This window comes from Hakea prostrata, chromosome 5 (assembly GCF_041222555.1).
Source record: "Hakea prostrata isolate BN-2017 chromosome 5, UWA_Hpros_2, whole genome shotgun sequence".
Taxonomy (NCBI): Eukaryota; Viridiplantae; Streptophyta; class Magnoliopsida; order Proteales; family Proteaceae; genus Hakea; species Hakea prostrata.
The window spans coordinates 19836388-19858158 of NC_142604.1; the positions used below are offsets into that span (position 1 = coordinate 19836388).

Genomic DNA, 21771 nt, shown 5'->3' on the forward strand with positions numbered 1-21771 from the left:
CCTTCTTATACCTAGCCATCTCATTCCACATTGCATTGGTATCCCCTTTAAAATCCCATTTTCCTTGTTTGACTACTTCATTCGAAGGATTTAGAGTACTCTCCTTTCAAATTCCACCATCTTATTCGGGATAGTTTACCTTAGACCTTTTATGTGTTCTTGGGACTAAGCACATATCCAAGACCACAAGTCTATGTTGTGCGATTGCTTTCCCCGGTATCACCTTGCAATCCTTGCACAACAATCTATCAGTCCTTCTAGTTGGAAGAAATCTATTTGGCTTCTATGCTGTCCACTTTTGAAAGTAATTAAATGCTCATCTCTCTTTTTGAAGTAAGTATTTATAAGAGATAGATCAAAAGCAGTAGCAAAATGCCAAAATTGAAATCCCCTCGTCATTCCTTTCTCCAAAGCCATAACCTCCATGAACACTCTCATATCCTCTTTGATCTTTTCCAATATGTCCATTTAAATCACCTCCTATGATAATCTTTTCTCCTTGGCGAATTTCTTGCGGTAATCCACCCATATTTTCCCAAAATTCTAGCTTTAGACTTTCATCTAGTCCTACTTGAGGTGCATATGCACAAATTATATTACGAACTCTTTCTCCATTACAAGCTTGATAGCAATAATCCTATCACCCACTCTTTTAACATCCACCACATCATTTTTAAATCTTTATCCACTATTATACCCACTCCATTTTTATTTGTTTTATCCCAGGTATACCAAAGTTTAAAGTCATCCAACTCTTTGGCTTTTTACCCCTCCATCTAGTCTCTTGAATGCAAGCTACATTAATCCTTCTTCTCCTCATAACATCTATCAATTCTAAGCTCTTACCGAGTTAGAGATCCTATGTTCCAAGATGCCAATCTAATCCTATGCTTATGGACTAGCTTCTTTACCCGCACTCGTCCACGGCGCGGGAACCCTTGCCTACTTATCACCGCATCCGGGCGCCGATGCGACGCGTCGCTACGGGGGGACGCCCTAGCTAACCCTTGCCCACTTATCACTACACCGGGCCATAGTGTAGCGCGTCGCTTCTTTGTCGGGAACGCCCTAGCATAGCTTTATCATATAAGGTCGAATCCATGAAAAAGGTTTGGCTAGATTTTTCCGGTGCCGGCTGCCGACCTGGCGCACCAACCCTCCTCCTTTACCGGGCTTGGGACCCCGGCGGCGGCCGGGGGGCTCGGGGGGCTCGCTCTTTTTTTTTTTGTTTTTTTTTTGGTTTGGTGGTAATTGGAATGTCGTAACATATCAAATTTAAACTTTTGATTGGTTAGGATTTTGTTGGGGTTTTGTTTGTGTTTTTTTTTTTTTGGAGAAAAAAAAAGATAACCAAAGGGGGGGGGGGGGGGGGGAAAGGGGGGGGCCGGGGGGGGCCCCCGCGGGCGGCCCCCCCCCCCCCACCGCCCCGGGCAACAAGGGCCCAAAGGGGCGGGGCGGGGGGCGCCCCCCCCCACCCCACCCCCCGCGGCCCCCCCCGCCCCGCCCCCCTTTGGCCCCCCCCTGGGGCCCCCCCTTGGAACATGAAAAAGGAGGACAAAACACTGTTCACGTGAACAGTATCACAGCCATTTATTTGCTATATTGGGAATGTTTCATAGAAGATTTGTGGGGCCCAAAATCAGATTGCATGAAGATTTTATTCTTTGGAGATTTAGGACCTCAATTTAGTTTCTATTTCGGTAGTTTCTATTTTAGTTATTCATGCATGTGGCTGAAATATAAACCCTTGTAGTTTCTAATTTTAATTAGTTTATATATTTATAAGATTCCATTGTCACTAGTAACTAGGATATAAGTTTCTATTCCTCAATTGACCCTAACATTTTTGAAACCCCATCCCCTATTGGATCTTCCTTCCTTGTGTGAGACAGCCTCCCCTTGTAGCGATAACCTGCTGGACATTCCAGCCCCTCTTTTTGATGCCCCCAACCCCATTTAGTCCTTATGTCTGTAAGGGGTCTTAATTCCCTTGCTAAGCAAGCCAATGTAAAAAAGGCCATCCGCAAGGTGAAATTTGTGCCCTCCTTGAAACCCATGTCCATTGTGATAATGCCCGTTAGATCGCCCAATCTATTGCTCCCTTTTGGTCCTCTCTCTCGAATTCTAACCTTAATCCTAATGGCCACAATTGGATCTTATGGGACTTGTCAAGATTCCAAATCTCTCTCTTGGCCTTCTCCTCCCTCTTAATGCATCTCCTATCTCCTTCTTCCTCATGCTCCCTTTCTTTCTTTCCATTATTTATGGCTTCAACCGTGCTTTTGATTGTGCCCCCCTGTAGGATGACTTAAGCTCTATCTCGTCCTCTTTGGCAGGTCAACCTTGGGGTATTGGTGGGGACTTCAATATTGTTTGCATTCCTTATAAGTGGGTTGGTGGTTGCAATCTGGCCCCAATGGCAATTGATGCCTTCAACTCTTGCATTGTTGACCTCAATTTTACTGATCTCTGGTTGTCCGGCCATCATCTTACTTTGTCCAATAGCAGAGCTGGGTTAGATCGCATTGCCTCCAAACTTGACAGATTTTTAGCAGACCCTTGGCGCTCTTGTTTCCCCTCCTCCCATGCCTCTTTCTCCCATCCTAGCCTTTTGGACCACTCTCCTTGCATCCTCCACATTTAAGATCTCACCTCCTATGGCGCCAAGCCATTCAAATTCTCTAACATATGGTCTTCTAGCCCCTTGTTCCTCTCCTTTGTTATGGCGGCCTGGGAAAAGCTGGTTCATTATCCTTCTCTCCTATTCATTGCCTTCGCTAGAAAACTTAGGAATACCAATGATGCCCTCCCTTCCTAGAACTCCTCTACCTTCGATAACATCCCCTCTAGCATCTCCTTATGTCACTCCAATCTCTCAAGGGTTGAATCCCTTCTTCAAGTGGACCCCCTTGAAGATGATGAGAAATCTCTTTCCTTGGAGCTTTCCCCCCTCACCTCTCAAGAAGAAGGTTTTCTCTGTCAGAAGTCGAGAATTAAATGGTTGGAGCTCGGTGACTCTAACACTGTCTACTTCCATTGCTCGCTTAAAGCTCGCCATAACTTCAGTTCCATCCCCATCTTCCTCTCCAATAATAGAACTTGGTTCTCAGACCAAGCATAAAGTCTGAAGTGATCTCTTCATTTCGGGCATCCTCTCCCCTCTATCCCTTCCCCCTCGCTCCTCTCGCTCCCTTCTAAACAAGTTCGTCGGTCCCTCCTCTCTTGACTTCCTTTGGGCTATCCCCTCGACTGAGGAGATCCTTTTGGCTCTTCGCTCCTAGAAAGACAATGGGGCCCTAGGCCCTAACGGCTTTAGTATGGGATTCTTCTTTGCATCTTGGGACCTCGTGGAAGAGGATCTTATCCGATCAGTCTACAACTTCTTCTTCAATCCTTCCTAATTGGCCTCCATCAAACCAACCTATCTCTATCTTATTCCCAAAAAACCTAGGGCCTCCTCTCTTTCACACTTTTGCCCCATTTCCCTTTGCAACCTCCTTTACAAATTCATCTCCAAGATCCTGGCTAACCGGCTTAAGAAACTTATGACCTCTATTGTTAGCCCAAATCAATCGACCTTTATCTCGGGTAGGAGTGCGGACAATATACTCCTTTGTGCTTAGATTGTTAGAGGTTTTGATAGGGCCTCCCATTCTCGCCACCCTCCTTGGGGTGGATCTCCACAAAGCCTTTGACTCCATTTGTTGGGACTTTATCAATGAAGTCCTTTAGGCAGTGGGATTCCATCTCGCCTTGGTCCACTAGGTTGAAGTTTGCATCTCTACCCCCCCACTTCTCTGTTATCACCAATGACTCTCATGCTAGCTACCCCAATGTGGGCATCTATCAAATTTCCCCCCTTTCTCCCTTCCTTTTCTCCCTACCTCTGGAGGTTCTCTCCCATATTCTCCAATCCAAAATTAACCAACTTCTCGTCTCACCCATCCTTAGGTGTAAATCCCTCAATTTCACTCATCTTGCCTTTGTGGATGATCTTCTCTAAGGCCTCCCATTCCTCCATCTCCTCCATCCTCTCGACCCTCTTTCTTGTTGAATCCCTCTCCAATCTTCGGGTGAACTTTGAAAAATCCACCCTCTTTCTCTTGGGTGTCTGTAACATTGATCGGGCCACTCTATAAAGCTCACTGGCTTTCATCTTGGATCCTTTCCCATCATCTATCTTGGCCTTCCTCTCATCTTTGGTAGGCTCACCAATCATCATTGTACTCTAATGCTTGATCATATCCGTAAGAAGCTCCACCTCTAGAAAGGTAAACTCCTCTCCTTTACCAGTAGAGTGGTACTTATCTGTTCAGGCCTCCACTCTTCCTATCTTTATTGGTGCAACATATTCTCCATTCCTAAGGCCAACATTGGTGCCATGGAAGGTCTCTTCTGTGCATTCCTCTCGAAAGGTCAAGACACCTCCCAATTCCTCCACCCCATTAGTTAGCGGGATATCTATCATCTTAGTTGGAGGTTGGCTTAGAAATCCGGTGCATTTGTGATGTCAACATGGCCTACCTTTTGGAGCTCATCTGGAAGATTGCTTCCAAGTATTACTCTATTTGGATCAAGTGGGTCTACTCTTATCTTCTTAAATCTGATTCCATCTGGACTACCCCCATCCCCTCTAACCCTTCTTGTGTCTAGAGAAAACTCTTTCTTCTAAGGCTGCTAGCTATTACTGCCATCTCCACCCACATCTCTTCTGGATCTTCCACCTCTTTTTGGCTTGACTCATGGCATCCGATGGGCATTCTCTTCACCCTTGTGGGCACCCACACAATTACTAGTCCGTATCCCTAAATCAATGCCTCTCTCTTCCTTTACTTCTGATGATTCTTGGAGTCCCCTCCCTCATCCTTGTCTCATGTAAGTTTGTCCTCCCTCCCCCCATGGAAATCCCTAGTGATGTCACTATTTGGCTTCCTTCCCTGCTCAATACCTTCTCCAAATCCTTGGCTTGGAGTCTCCTTAGCCCCCCTCTCCTTGTTCCTTGGGCCCGCTTGGTTTGGTTCAAAGGGCATATCCCCAGACACTCCCTTACCCTTTGGAAAGCCCTTAATCTCGGCCTCCCCACCCAAAGTTTCCTCATTAGCCGCCATATGCTTGTTAAACCTAATTGTATCATTTTCTGTAATGGTTTAGAGGACATTGACCACCTTTTCTTTACTTGCCCTTTTGTTATTACCCTTTGGAAGAAATCCCTTGCTTCCATTTGGCCTGTTCTAGACATTCTTTTGGTTTTGCTCGAGACTGGTCTTGGATTTGAGAACTTGTTCCGGTTCTACTATTTGTGATCGAGTTGGTAAGCTTGTCTTAAGTGCCACCATCCATCATTGTGGTGGGAGCATAACCTTAGGAGATGGACTCCCAAATATCGCTCCATGGACATGATTTGGAAGGCCATATACTTTGATGTCTCTTCTAGGCTACAGTCTTTCATCCACCCCCTATTGATGACACCCCAAGGACATGTTTATTGTTGTTACCTGGGGTCTAGGCTCTACAGTTCGGCCTCCTTTTTGAAGGCTGGTCCCTTTGTACATTCTTTTTTCCCTTGTAGTTTACTAAAGTGTTTATTTATTCCCCCCCCCCCCCCAAAAGAAGAAAAAAAAAAGGAAAGAAAGTTTCTATTTCTCGTAAAGCTTAACCAAGCTATAAATACTTCCTTACATTGCAATAAAGAGAATACTGATGGAATAAAAAAAGATGAATTGAAGCTTTAGCAGTGTGGGTTTGCAGCCCCCATTTTCTCTCTCTCTCTCTCTCTCCTCTTCTCTTCTTCTTCTTATGAGTGTTCTTCTCCTTCTTCCCCTTTTATCATGACTAATTCTTCTGATTTTCCCTTCTCCCCCTATCTTCTTTCTCCTTCTTTCTCTTTATCCCGTCCCCCATTAATTTGGCATCAAAGCCCAAACTTGGGTAACTCTCTCTCTATTGGAGTCTTCACTCTATCGAGCTCGCTTTTAATGTTTCTTCCTTGCTAATTCCTTCTTCTTATGATTTGTCTTCCCTCTACTAATTCTTCTCTTCAATTTGTCTTCTTTATTGCTTCTTATTTCTCTGATCTTCCTCCCCATTTTGTTCTCCACCTTATCACTACCACTGTGATTAATATCACTCTTGCAAACCATACCTCTTCTTGTTCCGCACATCTTTTGTGGGGGGGGGGGATCTGCATACTTCTTGAACAAGCACTTTCCATGCGACTTTAGTTTTTATTTCACTAGAACCTGAGGACGAGGGTTTTATTTATTTATTTATTTTTTAATGAGAGGGAGAATTGATGCATGCCAACCAGCCAGGAATCAATTTGAACCAGCATTGAAGGCCACCTTAGAACATGAAAAAGGAGGCAAAAACACTGTTTACGAGAATAGTATTGGCCCTTTATTTGGTATATTGGGAATGCTTCATAGAAGATCCATGGGGCCTAAAATCAGATTGCATGAAGATTTTATTTTTGGGAATTTAAGACCTTAGTTTAGTTTCTATTTCAGTAGTTTTTATGCATGTGGCTGAAATATAAAGCCTAGTAGTTTCTAATTTTAATTAGTTTCTATATTTATAAGATTCTATTGTCACTAGTTTCCCATCTCTCCCTTCTCTATCTCAATCTCGTCTCGCCCTTTCAAAATAGCAAGATATCTCGCAAGATCTTCCACCATGACTGCAAGTATAAGAGGAAGCAAAGAAGATGAAGAAGAAATAGAAGAAAGAAACACAAGAAGTACTGATGTAACCGGGGAGGACCCTGCCAATTTCCTGCATCGTTTCAGGAAGGCCAAATCTGACCAGGGGCTAATTGATCATTTTGCCCTCTCTTTTGGGGTCTTGATGGGTCTTATTGGATGCAGAGTACTGTTAGAAGTTTGGATCTACTTTTATTTTTTGAAATTGAGTCCTTATTAGCTAACTTACAACAGAGTCCTAGTCTAGTTAGGATTCCTAAGTAGAGAAGGAATCCTTTTATTGGATCCTAGATCTGCTTTTATTTTCAAGTCATTATTTGTCAAGTTATTGAAGAGTCCGAGTTAGGTTGGGCTCCTAACTAGTGAAGGACTCCCATAGTTGCAGTTTGCTTCTTTTATTGGATCCTAGATCTACTTTTATTTTTGAGTTTGAGTCATTATTTGTCAAATTATTGAAGAGTCCTCATTAGGTTGGGATTCCTAAGTTGTGAAGATTCCCCTATGTTCAGTCTGCTTCTTACAAGGATTCCGTATCTACGGTTATTTTTTGATTTGAATCCTTCTAGAGTAAGATATGATCAAGTCCTTTTATGATTATTAGTCTTTAGTCAAAAGTAAGAGTCCTAGGTTGATTTATTATCTAAAGTTGAGTCCTATTGTGAGTTTCTTTTAAAAAGCTATAAAAAAACCTCTCTGGCTTGTAAAAATTCAGATTATGTTTATGAATAAAATTGTGAATTGAAGGAGCAGAGAAGCTTGAAGTCGTGGATTCCCTTGGAGAGAACTTGCGGCTATGTTTGTGCATGAAATTCTGCAGTTTAATGTTCTTCTAGGTCCCTTTTTCTCCAAGTAAGTACAGCCAAGTCCCACTCCAACCCCCATGCTTTCTCTTCTTCCTCCCTCATCTGCAGCTTTCCCTATTCCCTAAAACCCTAAAACCCTAACCCTAATTCCCATATTACCCTCTTTTCAGACTTTATCTAAGACCAGAAATTCAAGGCCAGATCAATGACAATCTAACTCTTAGATCTGCCCCAATTTTTAATAGCCTCATCCCCCCAACCCTAGTGACCTTTCCTCCTAGTTTCAGCCCAATTGGACCAACCGAAAACTAATCTGAACCCTAAATTCCTGTGCTGCCCTAATATTTTCAACCATAATTTTCAAACCCTTCATCGAAAACATAATTCCTTTTAAAATTACCTTCCTCAACCCCTATTTGACCTTCGACTGTAACCCTAACTGTAGTTGAAACCCTAGGAACCCTAGAACTTAAGAGACCCTAATTCCAGAACATTAGATTTGGAATCCTATTCTGAAATTAAAATTACTGCAAAGGGTTAGAGTTGGATTTCATAACTCTAGCCTCTAAACCCTAACCGAACCTAGTCCTATCCATTCCCAACCCTAGAACTTCCAAAACAGCCCTATTCACTCAACTGTAGGGTAATACAAACCCTAGAAGACTGCTGATTCTCAGGAAGAGTATCCTGGAGTACGCCTAGATCTGGGGCTTTACTTCAATTAATCAAACCCTAGATCCTAGTTTACATCAAGTACTTGTCGCACAGAAAAGGGAAAGGGAAAGGGCTATCCATGCACCAAAGAGAGAGAGAGAGATGCCAAATATGGTAGGAGGGAGAGAGAGAGAGAGAGAGAAAGAGAGAGATCTCAAATTTATATTCATTCCAATTCATTCCTCTTTTCTTCTGTACATGTCCTTAATTAGAGAAATTCTCTACTAATATCTATTAATTAGGGACAAAATTGAAACCCCAAAGTACAGTTAAATAAAAATAACCTATGGATGAAACTAAACCCAAGTACATTAAAATAACTCAAAATTAAACCAATAAGAAACCATACCCAACCTATGACTGATGTCCTCATCACCGACATACACATAGCGGCTTCTAGTAGCCTAGGTTTGAGGATTTCGTTGGTTTGTACTTGTTATGAGTTATGATTTTTGAGTTGATATTTTGTAATTTGTAAATGAGATTTACTACTTCTGGATGTTCCATGCTCATATGTGTTTGTTGTGCGCATTTTAATGAAGTTTGAGTGTTTTGCTTGATTTTCAATTGAAAATGCTTCTCATTTATGTCAATTTATCCTTCAAGCATGTCTAGATTTGTGAAATACGTCATTTAGTTTTATCCAAGTAAAATCAACCATGTGCGAATCAAAAAGACCAATTTTGTGTTGTGTTTTAGTAAAAAGCAACCACAGAAATGTGCTTATTGGCCTTAAAATAGGCTGTCCACCAAAACCGGGTGAAAACAGCCATAAAACTCACGGAAACCATCCATCGAAACCTAGCACAATCTTGTACCTGGTTCTGGCAAAATTTTGCTGAAATCTTGAAAGTTTGGTCATCTCAAGGTGGTTGAAACCTAGAGAGTAGAGACAAAACGAAATCTTAAACTATGCCATCCCATCTCGAGGTGGCTGAAACCTCGAGATCTGAACTGAAATATTAAATTATGCCGCTGATGTAGTTGGTGGAATTCAAACAGTGAGAAATAATTCTAGCATATAAGGTGGTGTTGTCATCCTATTCTGCTAACTTTCTGCACCCTTTTAACCATTGTTATTTGACAACTAATAATTTACATTTTATTATTACCAAAAATATATTGCCATTTTATATATATATCTAAAACAATTTGTCAATTCTTTTTATTAATTTAGTGGAGTATACCATAAATTTTCATAACCTCTTAAATTTATTAACCATGACTAAACTTTGAATGCAAAGTGCTTGCCTTCTTGTCTTAAATATTTAATCTTGCAGGAAATGGTATATAACTTGTATGACATTCATCCAAAAAAAAAACTTGTATGATGGGGTGAGAACGGTATGAAGTTTTAGCAGATGAATCTTTTGCCCTTTTTTTTTTTGGGGGGGGGGGGCGAGGAGCTTGTGAGTGTCTTCCTTGTCTGTTCATGTTTGATGAGTATCGAGTATGTAAATACATGATAGTTGAGCAATATGTTGAAAGGGGAATTATCAGTGTTCAGCACTTCAGTGTTGTTTGGCTATCTCACTTTCAAGAATCTGCTAGGGAGAGAAATTGTAGGGTGAGTTTGCTTTAAGTTGATACGTAACAGGATTTAGTGGGAGCAGAAGTGGGGTTGATTTTGGGAATGTAAAAATAATATAGGAGTAGGAGTCCTGCTTTCATTTGATATGTGAAATTGTTGCCAACCTTCAGCATTTTTTGCACAAAATTGGCTGCTTCGAGACTTGAGTCTGTGTATTTATACTTCAGCTTAAGTTTTTAGTGTATTCTGAATGATATCATAATGCTGTCTTATTCTGAAACCTGTGTTCTCATTATTATTGTTGTTGTTATTATTATTATTATTATTATTAAGTAACAAAACTGTTCAATTCATTTATATGTGCACTTTTTGGTGCCGTTGCAGAACAATGATGGTGGCTTGGCAACATACGAATTAACGAGATCATACCGGTGGTTGGAGGTAGCCTTCATGATGCTTACATGCTACTTTATCTATAGTAATTTAATATTTCTTATAATCTAAACCGTCAGTCTCACTTGCAGTTGTTCATTAGATATATTTATATATGCAGCAACTCAGTCCCATGCCTCTAAAACCTGCATGTGCATGGTTGTACACAAATTCATCCACATGGGCTGTTCCCTTGTAGTATTATCTGACAGCTTAGCATGTGTAGGAGTGTGTCTGGCTATGAGATGAGCAGAATTATAAATGACTAAGCATGGATAGACTGTTATGATTTTCCCAACTGTTCCACCATTATTCCTCCACCTTGGTGACTACAATTATTTCCTAGCGGTGGTTTCTTCCTTTTCCCATTTCCAATTGGTATTTATGGATGACTTTTGTATCCTAGTGGTCATGGATTCGAGTCAGAGAACAACTTTTCTGCAAAAGAAAGTGGTAAGGCTTCATTAGTCATGGACCCTGCAGTGGCAGGAGTCTCACAGACTGGGTATTGCCCTTTATTTGTGGAATACTATTGTTGTAATTTGTAAAAAAGTGAGAGCTTTCTGTTTTTTGTGAATTGTTGATAAGCTTGTGTGTGTGTCATAGTGACGCAGCAAGAAGCAACCGAGTGGGCAATGCTGTCTAGTTTGCAGAGAAAGAGGGAACTTGGGAATGAACAAATGCCACTTTGGCATTCATTGGTTCTATAAATGGAACACAGGAGAATCCTTCCTGACTACATGGGGATTTCCATGTTGTGAGGCCTCATGAGGTTGAATCTCTTTAATATATCCCTAATTTATTCCCTGTTGATATGATCATCTGTACTTGCCCATTTCACTCCCATCCAGGCCCATGAAAATATTAGTTATTGTGCACCATGAGTTTTGCACTTCTACTATCCATCATAATCAGGTTATGTGCCATCATCATCGTCACTGGAGCCCCATACTTTCTTGTTAGGTCAAGGCTCTGATTTTGAACTGTACAAAACTTTGAAAATAGTATTTCTTGTTGCAAGTGTGCTGCAGCTCATTGTCATAGTTACTGTCATCTTACTTTTGTCTGTTGCTCCTGTTTTCAGCTAATCAACCCTGCTGAAACTTTTGGGGACATTGTTATAGATTATCCGTAAGCTGTCCATTCCTTAGTTTTTAATTTTGTTAATTAGATATTTTTGGGTAACTGACTAGTAGAATGCTGCTGCAGTTATGTGGAGTGTACCTCAGCAGCAATTCAAGCGCTAGTTTCATTTAAGAAGTTATATCCAGGATATCGGAGAGAAGACATAGAAAATTGTATCGTAAAAGCTGTGAGGTTCATTGAAAGTATACAAAGTCCAGATGGTTCATGGTCTGTAATTTGTTGTAATACTTCTGCAGTAATTTAAATTGTGTCGTTTCTCTCTTGTAATTAGCTGGCTACTTGCTGAGTTTTCTTTCATTGTGTACTTGGTTTATTTGGAGAATCTTAAAATAGGTATGGCTCTTGGGCGGTCTGCTTCACCTATGGAACATGGTTCGGGATAAAGGGATTGATAGCTGCAGGAAAAACCTATAAGAACTGCTCCAGCATTCGAAAGGCTTGTGATTTCCTGTTGTCCAAACAACTTCCATCAGGTGGATGGGGAGAGAGTTATCTTTCATGTGTAAAGAAGGTTAGCTTTTTAAATTTTGTTAAGTCTCCGTTTTTACTTTTGTTTGTGTGGAATATTTATTATGTAGAGTCCCGTAAGTTAAAATTATTGTTTTTTGTTTTGAGTGAAACAAGAAAAGAAAACTTCAAAGATTTAAAAGAGGGTTGGTATTATCAAAAGAAGGTAGTGTAAAAACCTAGACCGGGGTGGGGGTTGGGTGGGGTGGGGTGAGTAGGTACACCTACTGGATTTTCCCTTTTCTTTGAGAATTACTGTTAGTTGAAATAATTTACCAAAATGCCAATCAATAAGTGCCCAAGACAAGCAATTTTAGTTGTTTGACTTATCCAAGTCTATATCCACTGCTCTTTTGGTCTTAAGAGGGTATTGTGCTAGAGTTCCATTGCAATGGGTAGCAAAACTTATAATCTTGATTCAATTGGCAAGAGTTCCCTAATCTCTTTTAGGATGAGAGGGTCCTTGTATCAATCCTAATTCTAATGTAGAAAGGATACATGTAATTAAAAAATACAAACAGTAGTTACAGATCAAGAAATGCGATACTTTTACTCTTGAATGCAGTGAGTGATGCAAGGTGATGTGCAAGGAATGAAATGGATGCTCCATGTTAGAATTCAGACCTGTGATTTAGATCAAGAGCAGAGAAGAAGAAGAGAAGTAGGCTGTCACAAGCAAGAAGGGAACCCTGTGATTGGATGTTTTCTCTAATTGCAGGATCCTGATTCAGATTCGTTTAAAGCACCATAAAAGGTCCATTCTACCCATACCTAAGTGACAGCAGAGATACAAGAAAGCAATGTTCGATAAACTAAGAAGCGAGGACAGATTTGTCCTTGCAGCTGCCGATAAGAGCTGGAGTCCTTGATATCCCAAACTTCAACACTCCTCACAAGCTGGAGCATACAAGGCACCTGTGCTCAGCTTGTTGCAGTAGTACATGAACTAAGAGTACACAGTTCCTTGATAAACATGTCTACCAACTGGTTAGAAGAGGATAGATTGGGAGTGACAATCACATTCTTCATCACAACATCTCTGATGAAGTGACAATCCACCTACATGGTTGGCGTGCTCATGGAACACCAATTACTAGCAATGCAGGTAAAGTCTTGGTTGTCAGACTTACAGTTCATCTTTATTGGTCAGTCTACAGGAAATCCCGGTTACAGAAGTAATGTTCTAATCCACATCAATTCAGCTGCAATATAGGCCATCACTTTGTATTCAGCTTGAGTGCTAGACAATGGCAATAGTAGTGTGCTTTTCACTCCGCTATGTGACCAAATCCCCCCCCCCCCCCAAAAAAAAAAAAAAAAAAAAAGTGCAATATCCTGTAGTAGATCGTCCATCACTGGCCAAACTTGCCAATCAACATCAGAAAAGGCTACCAGATCCGTGTGTCTATTGGGACAATAAATTAACTGTTTGCTTGGAGCACCCTGGATATTTTGAAGTATGCAAACTGCAGCATCCTAATGATCTTTTCTAGGAGACTGCACAAACTAACTAAGAACTCCAACAAAAAAAAGGCGATGTCTGACTTGTAATACTAAGATAGATTAACCTTCCAACCAAGCTCTTGTAGCGATGAACATCACCTAGTAACTCCCCATCTTCAACTCCAAATTTCTGATGAGGATCTGACAGAACATCCACTGGTTTTGTAGCAAGCATTCCTGTGTTAGTTAAAAGATTCAATATATACTTCGTTTGAGATAAGCTAATCCTTTTCTTGCTATGAATCACCTCTATCCCAAGGAAACAGTGAAGATCCCCTAGGTCCTTGGTTTGAAGATGCGATCGTAGGTTGGTCCACCTCTTCAATGTCAGCCATGTCATTTCCGGGAAATAATTATGTCATCTACGTACGCAACCATAATAACAACCTTATCCCTGTGATGGTGGACAAACACTGAGTGGTCAGAATAACACTGATTAATCCTGTAAGTAGTAGCGGTAGTTCTAAATTTCTCAAATCAGGCTTTAGGAGATTGTTTGAGACCATAGATGGCTTTTATGCAGCTTGCACACCCTATGTCTATTCCCTGGAGCAACATACCTTGGAGGTGGTACATGGGAGGTCTCAAAGTAATCAACACTACAAGTTTGAGTGTATCCTTAATAATGGGCTTTGAGATCTCAATGAAGCCATCAGAATGATACTTAATAGTAAACACCCAATGACACTTAACCACATCTTTACCAAGAGGTAAATCCACCAAACTTGATGTGTTCCTTGGGGTCAAACCATCCATTTCCACATCCATTGCAGTCTTCCAGCTGGGTTTTGGAGAGCCATAGAATGATGAGAGGGGAGAGTGAAGGTGGAAAGGGACATAACAAGATCGGTCACACAAGGTTGAAGGTGAGATTAAAAAACTAAATGGTCAATGGGATAAGAACCATCAGAACGGAGTGTGCAAGAACGTTTATCTTTTCAAAGAGCTATAGGTAAGTCATCTAGAGGCAAAGAGGTAGGAGTTTCATCCGAGGAGGGCGGTGGCACAAGGGCTGGTGAAGGAGGGACTGTAGTTCCTATTGTATGTTGCTGCTGATATACTAGTAAAGGAGGGGGTGCAGGAATAGGTATTAAAGAGGGTATAGTGCGAGTGTGGTGTTGAAGGGGTCGTCTGAAGGTTCCCCAAAGTGAAGAAAGTAGGGGGTGCGGGAATGGGTATTAAAGAGGCTATAGTGCGAGTGTGGTGTTGAAGGGGTCGTCTGAAGGTTCCCCAGAGTGAAGAAAGTAGGGTGTGTCTTCAAAGAAAGTTACATTAGCATTGACAAAGTGTATGTGGGTAATAGGATTATAACATTGGTATCCCTTTTGTATGAGGGAATAACCCAAGAAAACACGCTTGATGGACTGAGTGGAAAGTTTGTTAGTAACAAGATGTATGTTAAAAAACTCTAATAAAACCTAAACTTCATCTTCTTCCCCAAACCATAGAAACCCTAACTCTACTTTCATTCATAACTTTCAAACCCTTCACCCAAACCCCAATTCCTTTTACAATCACCCTTCCAAACCCCTCATTGACCTTCAACCGTAACTCTAGCCCTAGCCATCCCCCTAGAAACTCTAATTCCTATCAAACTCTAAATTTCAAAACCCTAAACTTGAAGGTTCAATTCTGAACTCTAAATTGCAGCAAGGTTTTGAATTGAACTTCTACAAACCCTAGATTCCTAGCACTACCTGAAGCATTGCCATCCCTTTCTAAAACCCTAGAACCTTCAAATAAGCCCTAAATCTACAACCACAGGTTTTTACTAACCTGGATTTACTGCTGGTTCAATTGAATAAGATCCTGTAGCTAAACCCTGAATTTGGGGTTTACATCAATTACTAACCCTAGATTTTGGGTTTACATCACCAATACAATACAATACCAATCCAACATACTTTTTTCTATAAAAAGGATAGGTGTTTGTTGCTAGTACAAGCAATGTGTATCTGAGGCTAAATTTTATGATAATGGCATAGCGTAGTGTGGATACATCCCAATAGACTCTGGTAGCTAAAAGCAGGCGTCCCCATTTTTTGGAATCACAGGGAATTTGTTATTGGTTTGCATTCTCTAAAAACATTTTGGTCTGAAGTCCTGTCTGCTGCTACGTTTATGATGGCTCACATGTCATCTATAGTATCATTAGGCCAAATGTCCTTTGGAAATTTTGTCTGCTAATATCCAAATGTTTTCTTCTCTTTTAAGCTGTTTTTAAGTGTATGTTTTTATTAGGAACCTAAACATTTGTTGCTTGATCTTATAACTCAAATGTTTACTCCTATTGAGAAGGGCTAAAAGTGCTACCAGCCTCCTCAGAAATGACTTGTATCGATCAATGCTACTTACATTAGGCCTTTGCTGTTCTTCTCAACAGTGACAGTTTTCCTGGGGAGAGTAAATGCAAAGTGTTCAGGAGGTGATCCCTATTAAACAAAAACTTCAATATATTTCTCCATTTTACAGGGGTTGATGGATGATCCATGTGATCTTTGAATGAAAAACTAGTTCACAGATCTTTTTCCCTAGAAAAAGCGACATCTCTTCTTTTGCCTTGAGATGATGTAAAACATAAGCCTAAACCCAAATGCTCAACAACATGATAGATATTCGTTTTCTATTCTATCCTATAAATTGAAGAACATACACACATGAAATAATTAAAAGGAAAAAATCATAGCAGAGTGCAATCCTTGGAGAGGCTCAAGTGTTATTCTACCTCTAGATATTGTTTCTTGCTCTATTGAAGACGCTAGGCTGATCCTCTTGAGTCCTACAGTTACACTTGATTCTATAAAACCGAACTTTTCTTTAAGTCTTGTTTTTTTTTTTTTTTTTTTTTTTTTTGGGGGGGGGGGTCTGTTAAAACTCAAAGGAAGGAGAATAGCCAAAAACATAGAAGGCAGTGGTCTTCCCTTCTTGGGATTTCTATTTATAGTGGTGTTGGGCATGCTCCTTCCAAAGTTCCCTACAATGAGTTAGATTTCCCATTCCCTGCTTGGCTCAAATTGAACAATTGTAGTATGTATTGAATAGCGAAGCAGAATCTAGAGGGAAAGTAAAGAGCTAGTAAATTAATTTAAGTTGAATAAATATAATTATATCATCATCAAGCAATTAATTACTCACTTATTGATTTGCAAATTTTTGAATAACTCCCAAATGCAGTGACTGTTTGATATGGGTGCCCAACCCAAACCCTAGTTGTGACTACTATTTAGGTTTAACTAAGGGACCCACTATGCTCAAAAAGTTGACACTGCATGTGAAAATAGTAAAAGAAATTATTGAATTACCAAATCAAGTGGGGTTCAAAAGACCTGAGTGGAGTTTGATGGGTACATACATCCAACATGAAGAGTGGTGCAACCTTCTCCTAATTTATCTTTCTTCTTGTGGGGAGAAAGATATGCAGCATCCAGTAGTGGTTAGCATATCAGGAGGATTTATTCTTAAATGTCTCAGAAACATCATCAAGAGATGTGAAGACCATGATCAAGTATCCACATGATATAGATCGATATGGTTGATATGGAAATTGAGCATGTCAATATGATATGTAATTAATACGTAAGAATTCAGTATAGTACTGTTGAGGTCTGATATGGTACCAATCATAGTTCAAATCACAGTAGAATTTGTCCAGCATGAATGGTGATGCTATGTCGAAATTGTAAAAAAAGAAAAATTCATTTTTTCAGTTGTCGTCTTTCAAGAATTCCTTGTCTGAAAAAGTATGTTATTTTGATAATTTGTTTCAAGTATATATTACTCCAAAATGGAGAAGGAAAACTTAAAAAGTAAAATGCTAAAGCAAAATCTTGTCATCCCACAGAATTTTGGTCGGGCCGAATAGCCTTCCAATTTACTATGTACCAGTACAAACCAATACATTTGATGCAAAAGAAGACGTCTTTTTCTCTGATTTTTCTCCGAAACTTCTGGATTCCATGACCCCCACCCCAAAAAAAGGGGAAAAAACCCTAAAATAAAGAAAAAATAGATATTATAGGAGTGAGTAAACAAGAAAAAATTTGCATTAAAGCTCATCAAAATGGACATTCAACTTGAATGCAAATCAGGGGTTACTTTAAGCCAATACCTAATTGTATGTGGATTTTTATTCCTCCAAGTCTTCATACTATATTGCTTCTTATTATCTAGTACTTGCCAATGAAATTTGCACGATTTCAATGCCATGAAGACAGATTTAAACTTTCATTAGTTGGATATCATTATTTATTGCTTGTATATCAGCGTCTTCAACTACCCTTGTAGTTTCTTAAGCATATCTTGCATCTCTTAGTGTCTCTCTGATACATTTTTAATGTCTCTTAAATCCAAGCCTCCTGATATATTGACCAATATCAATACTTGTTGCCTTGGTCCCATTTCCTTTACAACTTGAAATTAATGTTGTTACAGTATAACTGTATTTGGTTTTTGAATCTAAAACTACGATGGTGTTTTGATGCTTGTCTTCGGCTGTATTCATTTATCAAGGACTTGTTTAAATGTTTGAGCAGGTGTATTCAAATCTCGAAGGTGGGAGGTCACACATTGTAAACACTGGATGGGCTATGTTGTCTCTCATTGATGCTGGACAGGTGAGTGTGTAGAGATAATTGTAACACTATTGTCCATATTTTACCAGAAATTAGGCCTTCTCCATTTTGTCTTTTTACAGTGAAGAGTAAATTTTATGCCTCCTGAATTTATCTACTTATTGGATTCTCATATAAAGTTAGTATACGTTGCTTACAGGTCCTCATGCCCTCAAGCCCTGTAATAAGCATGTTCACTTGAAATTTAAAGAGTACGCCGTCTTGCTCACAACAGTAATAAATGTTTCATTAGTTAACTCTCCAAATACCTTTGCCAAAAATGTTCATAAGTAAATATTAACCACAAGCTGATGGGTCAATGCAGCTAATTGGTCGATCTTAGGGAACCATCTTGTTAACAATAGTGATAGTCCCTTGAGTGAACTATTCCAAAACCTTTGCCAAAATAAATGTTTTAAATAAATAGTAAGCACAAGCATACAGGTCATTGGACTGAATATAGTTAATGGGTCAATCTTAGAGAGATACATCTCTCTGTTTTAATCACTTTAAGTAATGCAAAGCGAACCAAATTATGATCATTAATCAAAATAAGCTACTGGTCTTGACACATGCATCTAGAAATAATTATCAAATTGACAACCTAACCTTTAAAATAAACTCTCCTAGCACATGAATCTAAAAATAATTATCGAATTGACAGCCTAGCCGTCCAGAATCTAACCTATTTACATCCAATGCTGAGTAATGGATTGACTAACAAATTTAAAATTACATCCATCCCACATAGAAAGGAGGACTGAAGAAAAGGAGGAAAAAGTGGATGCTGAAAGAGATTGTACCCTAGCAATAGATTTTTTGCAAGAAGAAGTTTGATCATCAATAACTCAATCTAAGAAAATTAAATGAAATAAAAATTAGTATGAATCTCAAATGATATATGGAAGCAGCAAGGTAGAGAACAAAATAGAACATGAAACTTGAAACGATACTTCCTTCATACAACAACAACAACAACAAGCCTTGTCCCAACTAAATGGGGTCGGCTACACGGATTCTTGCCTTCTAATCAGTTCTGTTTGAGGCCATGCTAGATACAAGGCGTATGCTATGCATATCCTTTTTCACTACTTCTCTTAAGGTTATCTTAGGTCTACCCCTAGCTTTTCTAGTTCCTTCAATCTGGATTATATCACTTCTTTGTATAGGGGCATTTATAGGTCTCCGTTGAACATGGTCGTGCCACCTCAAACGACTTTTCCCAAGCTTATCACTTATGGGAGCCACTCCCAGACCAACTCTAATATGATCATTCCTTATCTAATCCTTTTTAGTTTTGGTACTCATCCATCTTAGCATCCTCATTTCTGCTACACTGAGTTTATTTATATGATTATTTTTAACAACCCAACACTCTACACCATACATCATAGTTGGTCGAACGATGGTCCTATAGAATTTTCCTTTAATCTTTAATGGAATACGCTAATCAAACAAGACCCCAGACGCACCTCTCCACTTCATCCACCCTATTTTAATTCTTTGGAAAACCTCATCCTCTATGTCACCTCTTTTATTTATGATTGAATCTAGGTACCTAAAAGAATCATTGTGAGGAATCTCTTTATCGTCAAGTTTCACAACCTCATCGTCCTCCCGATCATGACTAAAGTTACAAACTAGATATTCTATCGTTCTACTTAATTTAAAGCCTATTGATTCCAAAGTTGTTCTCTATGATTCTAACTTGGTATTAATCCCCACTTGAGTCTCATCGATCAACACAATATCATTAGCAAAAAGCATACTCTAAGGGACCTCGTCTTGAAAACCAAAATTGATGTTGATGAATTGAACATGAAATTGACTTATTGTTGATGAAGCTTGCAGTGATGGAATGAAAGTAAAACACCAATTTCTCTCTTTCTCTCTTTCTCTCTCTCTCTCTCTTTAGAACTTAATTCCTCTCACAAGAATCAATCCCCTAGACTAGAATGCTTTGAAGATTGAATTAATCTAAAAAAGCCATATAAATGTCTAATAAAAATTGCATCAATAGAAAAATTAGCCTTAGTGGATAATAAAATTTTCATTAAACTAGAAGAGAGAATACAAGAGAATGTAAACCTAGACTATCTCTACTTATATTTTTCCCTCCTCTTATAGACTTGTTAGGACCCCTTCTCACTAGCCTAACTTATCTCCCTACCAAACTCCTCAACAGCAGCAAAGATTACTCAGATTGATAAACAAAGAATATGAACAGATGAAGAAGTTGAATATCATTGCATATATATTAAGATGACAATCCAACTTGAATCACTACAACAGACTCTATTCATCTGCTAACTATTTCTTGGAATGATAAAACAGAAATAAAGTAAAGCTGCAACTAACACCAGAAGGTTATACCCTTCTCCTGAGAGGCTCCCTCTCCCCGCAAGATCAACTTGCCTTTCTCCTCTTCCTCCTCCCTTACTATTCGGCTATTCCCCTTATATTATTCTCCCATCCCCTGGTACTCTAACAAACTTGATTCTCTTATCCACTGTCCTGCTGCCATCTGGTCTACAGTTCTGTATTTATATTATGTTTATTGCATAATAAAGATGGTGGTATTTGCCCACTCCTGGGTTGCCACTTGGCCTTTCTCTACACCTGCTGCTGGTGTAGCTACCACATCTCCCCTGTTTCACCTATGTTATGCCCTGTTCCAGCCAATGTCTCTGCTGTTCTTCTCTGTTTCTTCTTTCGTTGATACACTTGTGTAATCAGGGGCGTATCATAGACCTAGGAGAAAATACATATGATAGGATCCCCTTCCTTCTAAGATTCCTAATTGGGAACTCATCTTAAAAGAATAAAAGAAAATCACATAGAGAATATTATCCTCTTGGTCAAATCGTGGGCTAAGGTTAGGATAAGAGGAGTGAAAAAAATAAAAGAAAATAAAATAAAAAATAGAGATGTGAAGGAGAGGAGAGAGATTGGATATGGAGAAATTGGAAAGAAACAAAGTAAAAATGAACAAAAAGGATGAAGAGAATTGGAAGGAAAGAGGGCATGGTTGTCAAGATAGCAAGGCAACCAAAGCGGTTGGGGCTCCACCTAGGCAATTTGGCAACAAAGCGGTGTCCAGGTGGCAATAAGGTGACCAAAGTGGTTGGGTCAAATTTTTTTAATACAATTACTTTTAAATTGGTAAATTTTTACTATAATCTAAACGAACATTCAAGAATCACATTCATCCCCCCCCCCCCCCCAAAAAAAAAAAAAAAAAAAAAAAAAAAAAAAGAAGAGAAGCATTTAAGAATCATAATTATGAAAGATTATCCAACAAAGAATACAAACATAAGTTCATCTCATCAAGCATCATAACATATATAGTTCATAAGATCATCTCATCAAGCATCATAACATATAACTATGAACTATATCAAATTATACGTATGAAAATGAAGTATTAATTTTATGTTTTTACTTACCTCTATGACAATGTGATGCCAAATAAGTGCCTTGTGTACAGACCTACGAATTGTTTGACCCGATTTTTTTTAAATAAACGAATATTTTCAAATCCAAATTGGAATTGATATGTCTTTTTTTTACCACTTTTCTACTGAACACAATAAATTAATATTACATTATTCCAATTTCTAAATCATTATCCATTTAATGATTCATTGATTCCCGATTCCGACATGACTAACTATTAAATTCGTATACGGCTTGTTGAATAAAAATTGATTAAAAAAATCTGAAAAAAAAAATTATTATGTATAAAATGTCAAAAAAGAGACCGCTTTGGTGTCTAGGCAGCAATAAGGTGCACAAGGAGACAAAGTGGTAGTGATTAGGCAAAAAAG

The 21771-nt window shown here is 39.2% G+C and overlaps 1 protein-coding gene across 1 annotated transcript in view; it reads left to right on the forward strand.

The window, feature by feature from the left end:
* Positions 1–21771, forward strand: part of CAS1 (cycloartenol synthase 1) — a 41115-nt gene that overhangs the window by 14771 nt on the left and 4573 nt on the right. Inside the window, exons 13-17 of the mRNA XM_089154523.1 lie at positions 10131–10187; positions 11263–11309; positions 11388–11531; positions 11658–11835; positions 17867–17947. Coding sequence (XP_089010649.1) covers positions 10131–10187; positions 11263–11309; positions 11388–11531; positions 11658–11835; positions 17867–17947 — 507 coding nt within the window. The remainder of the gene's footprint in view (positions 1–10130; positions 10188–11262; positions 11310–11387; positions 11532–11657; positions 11836–17866; positions 17948–21771) is intronic.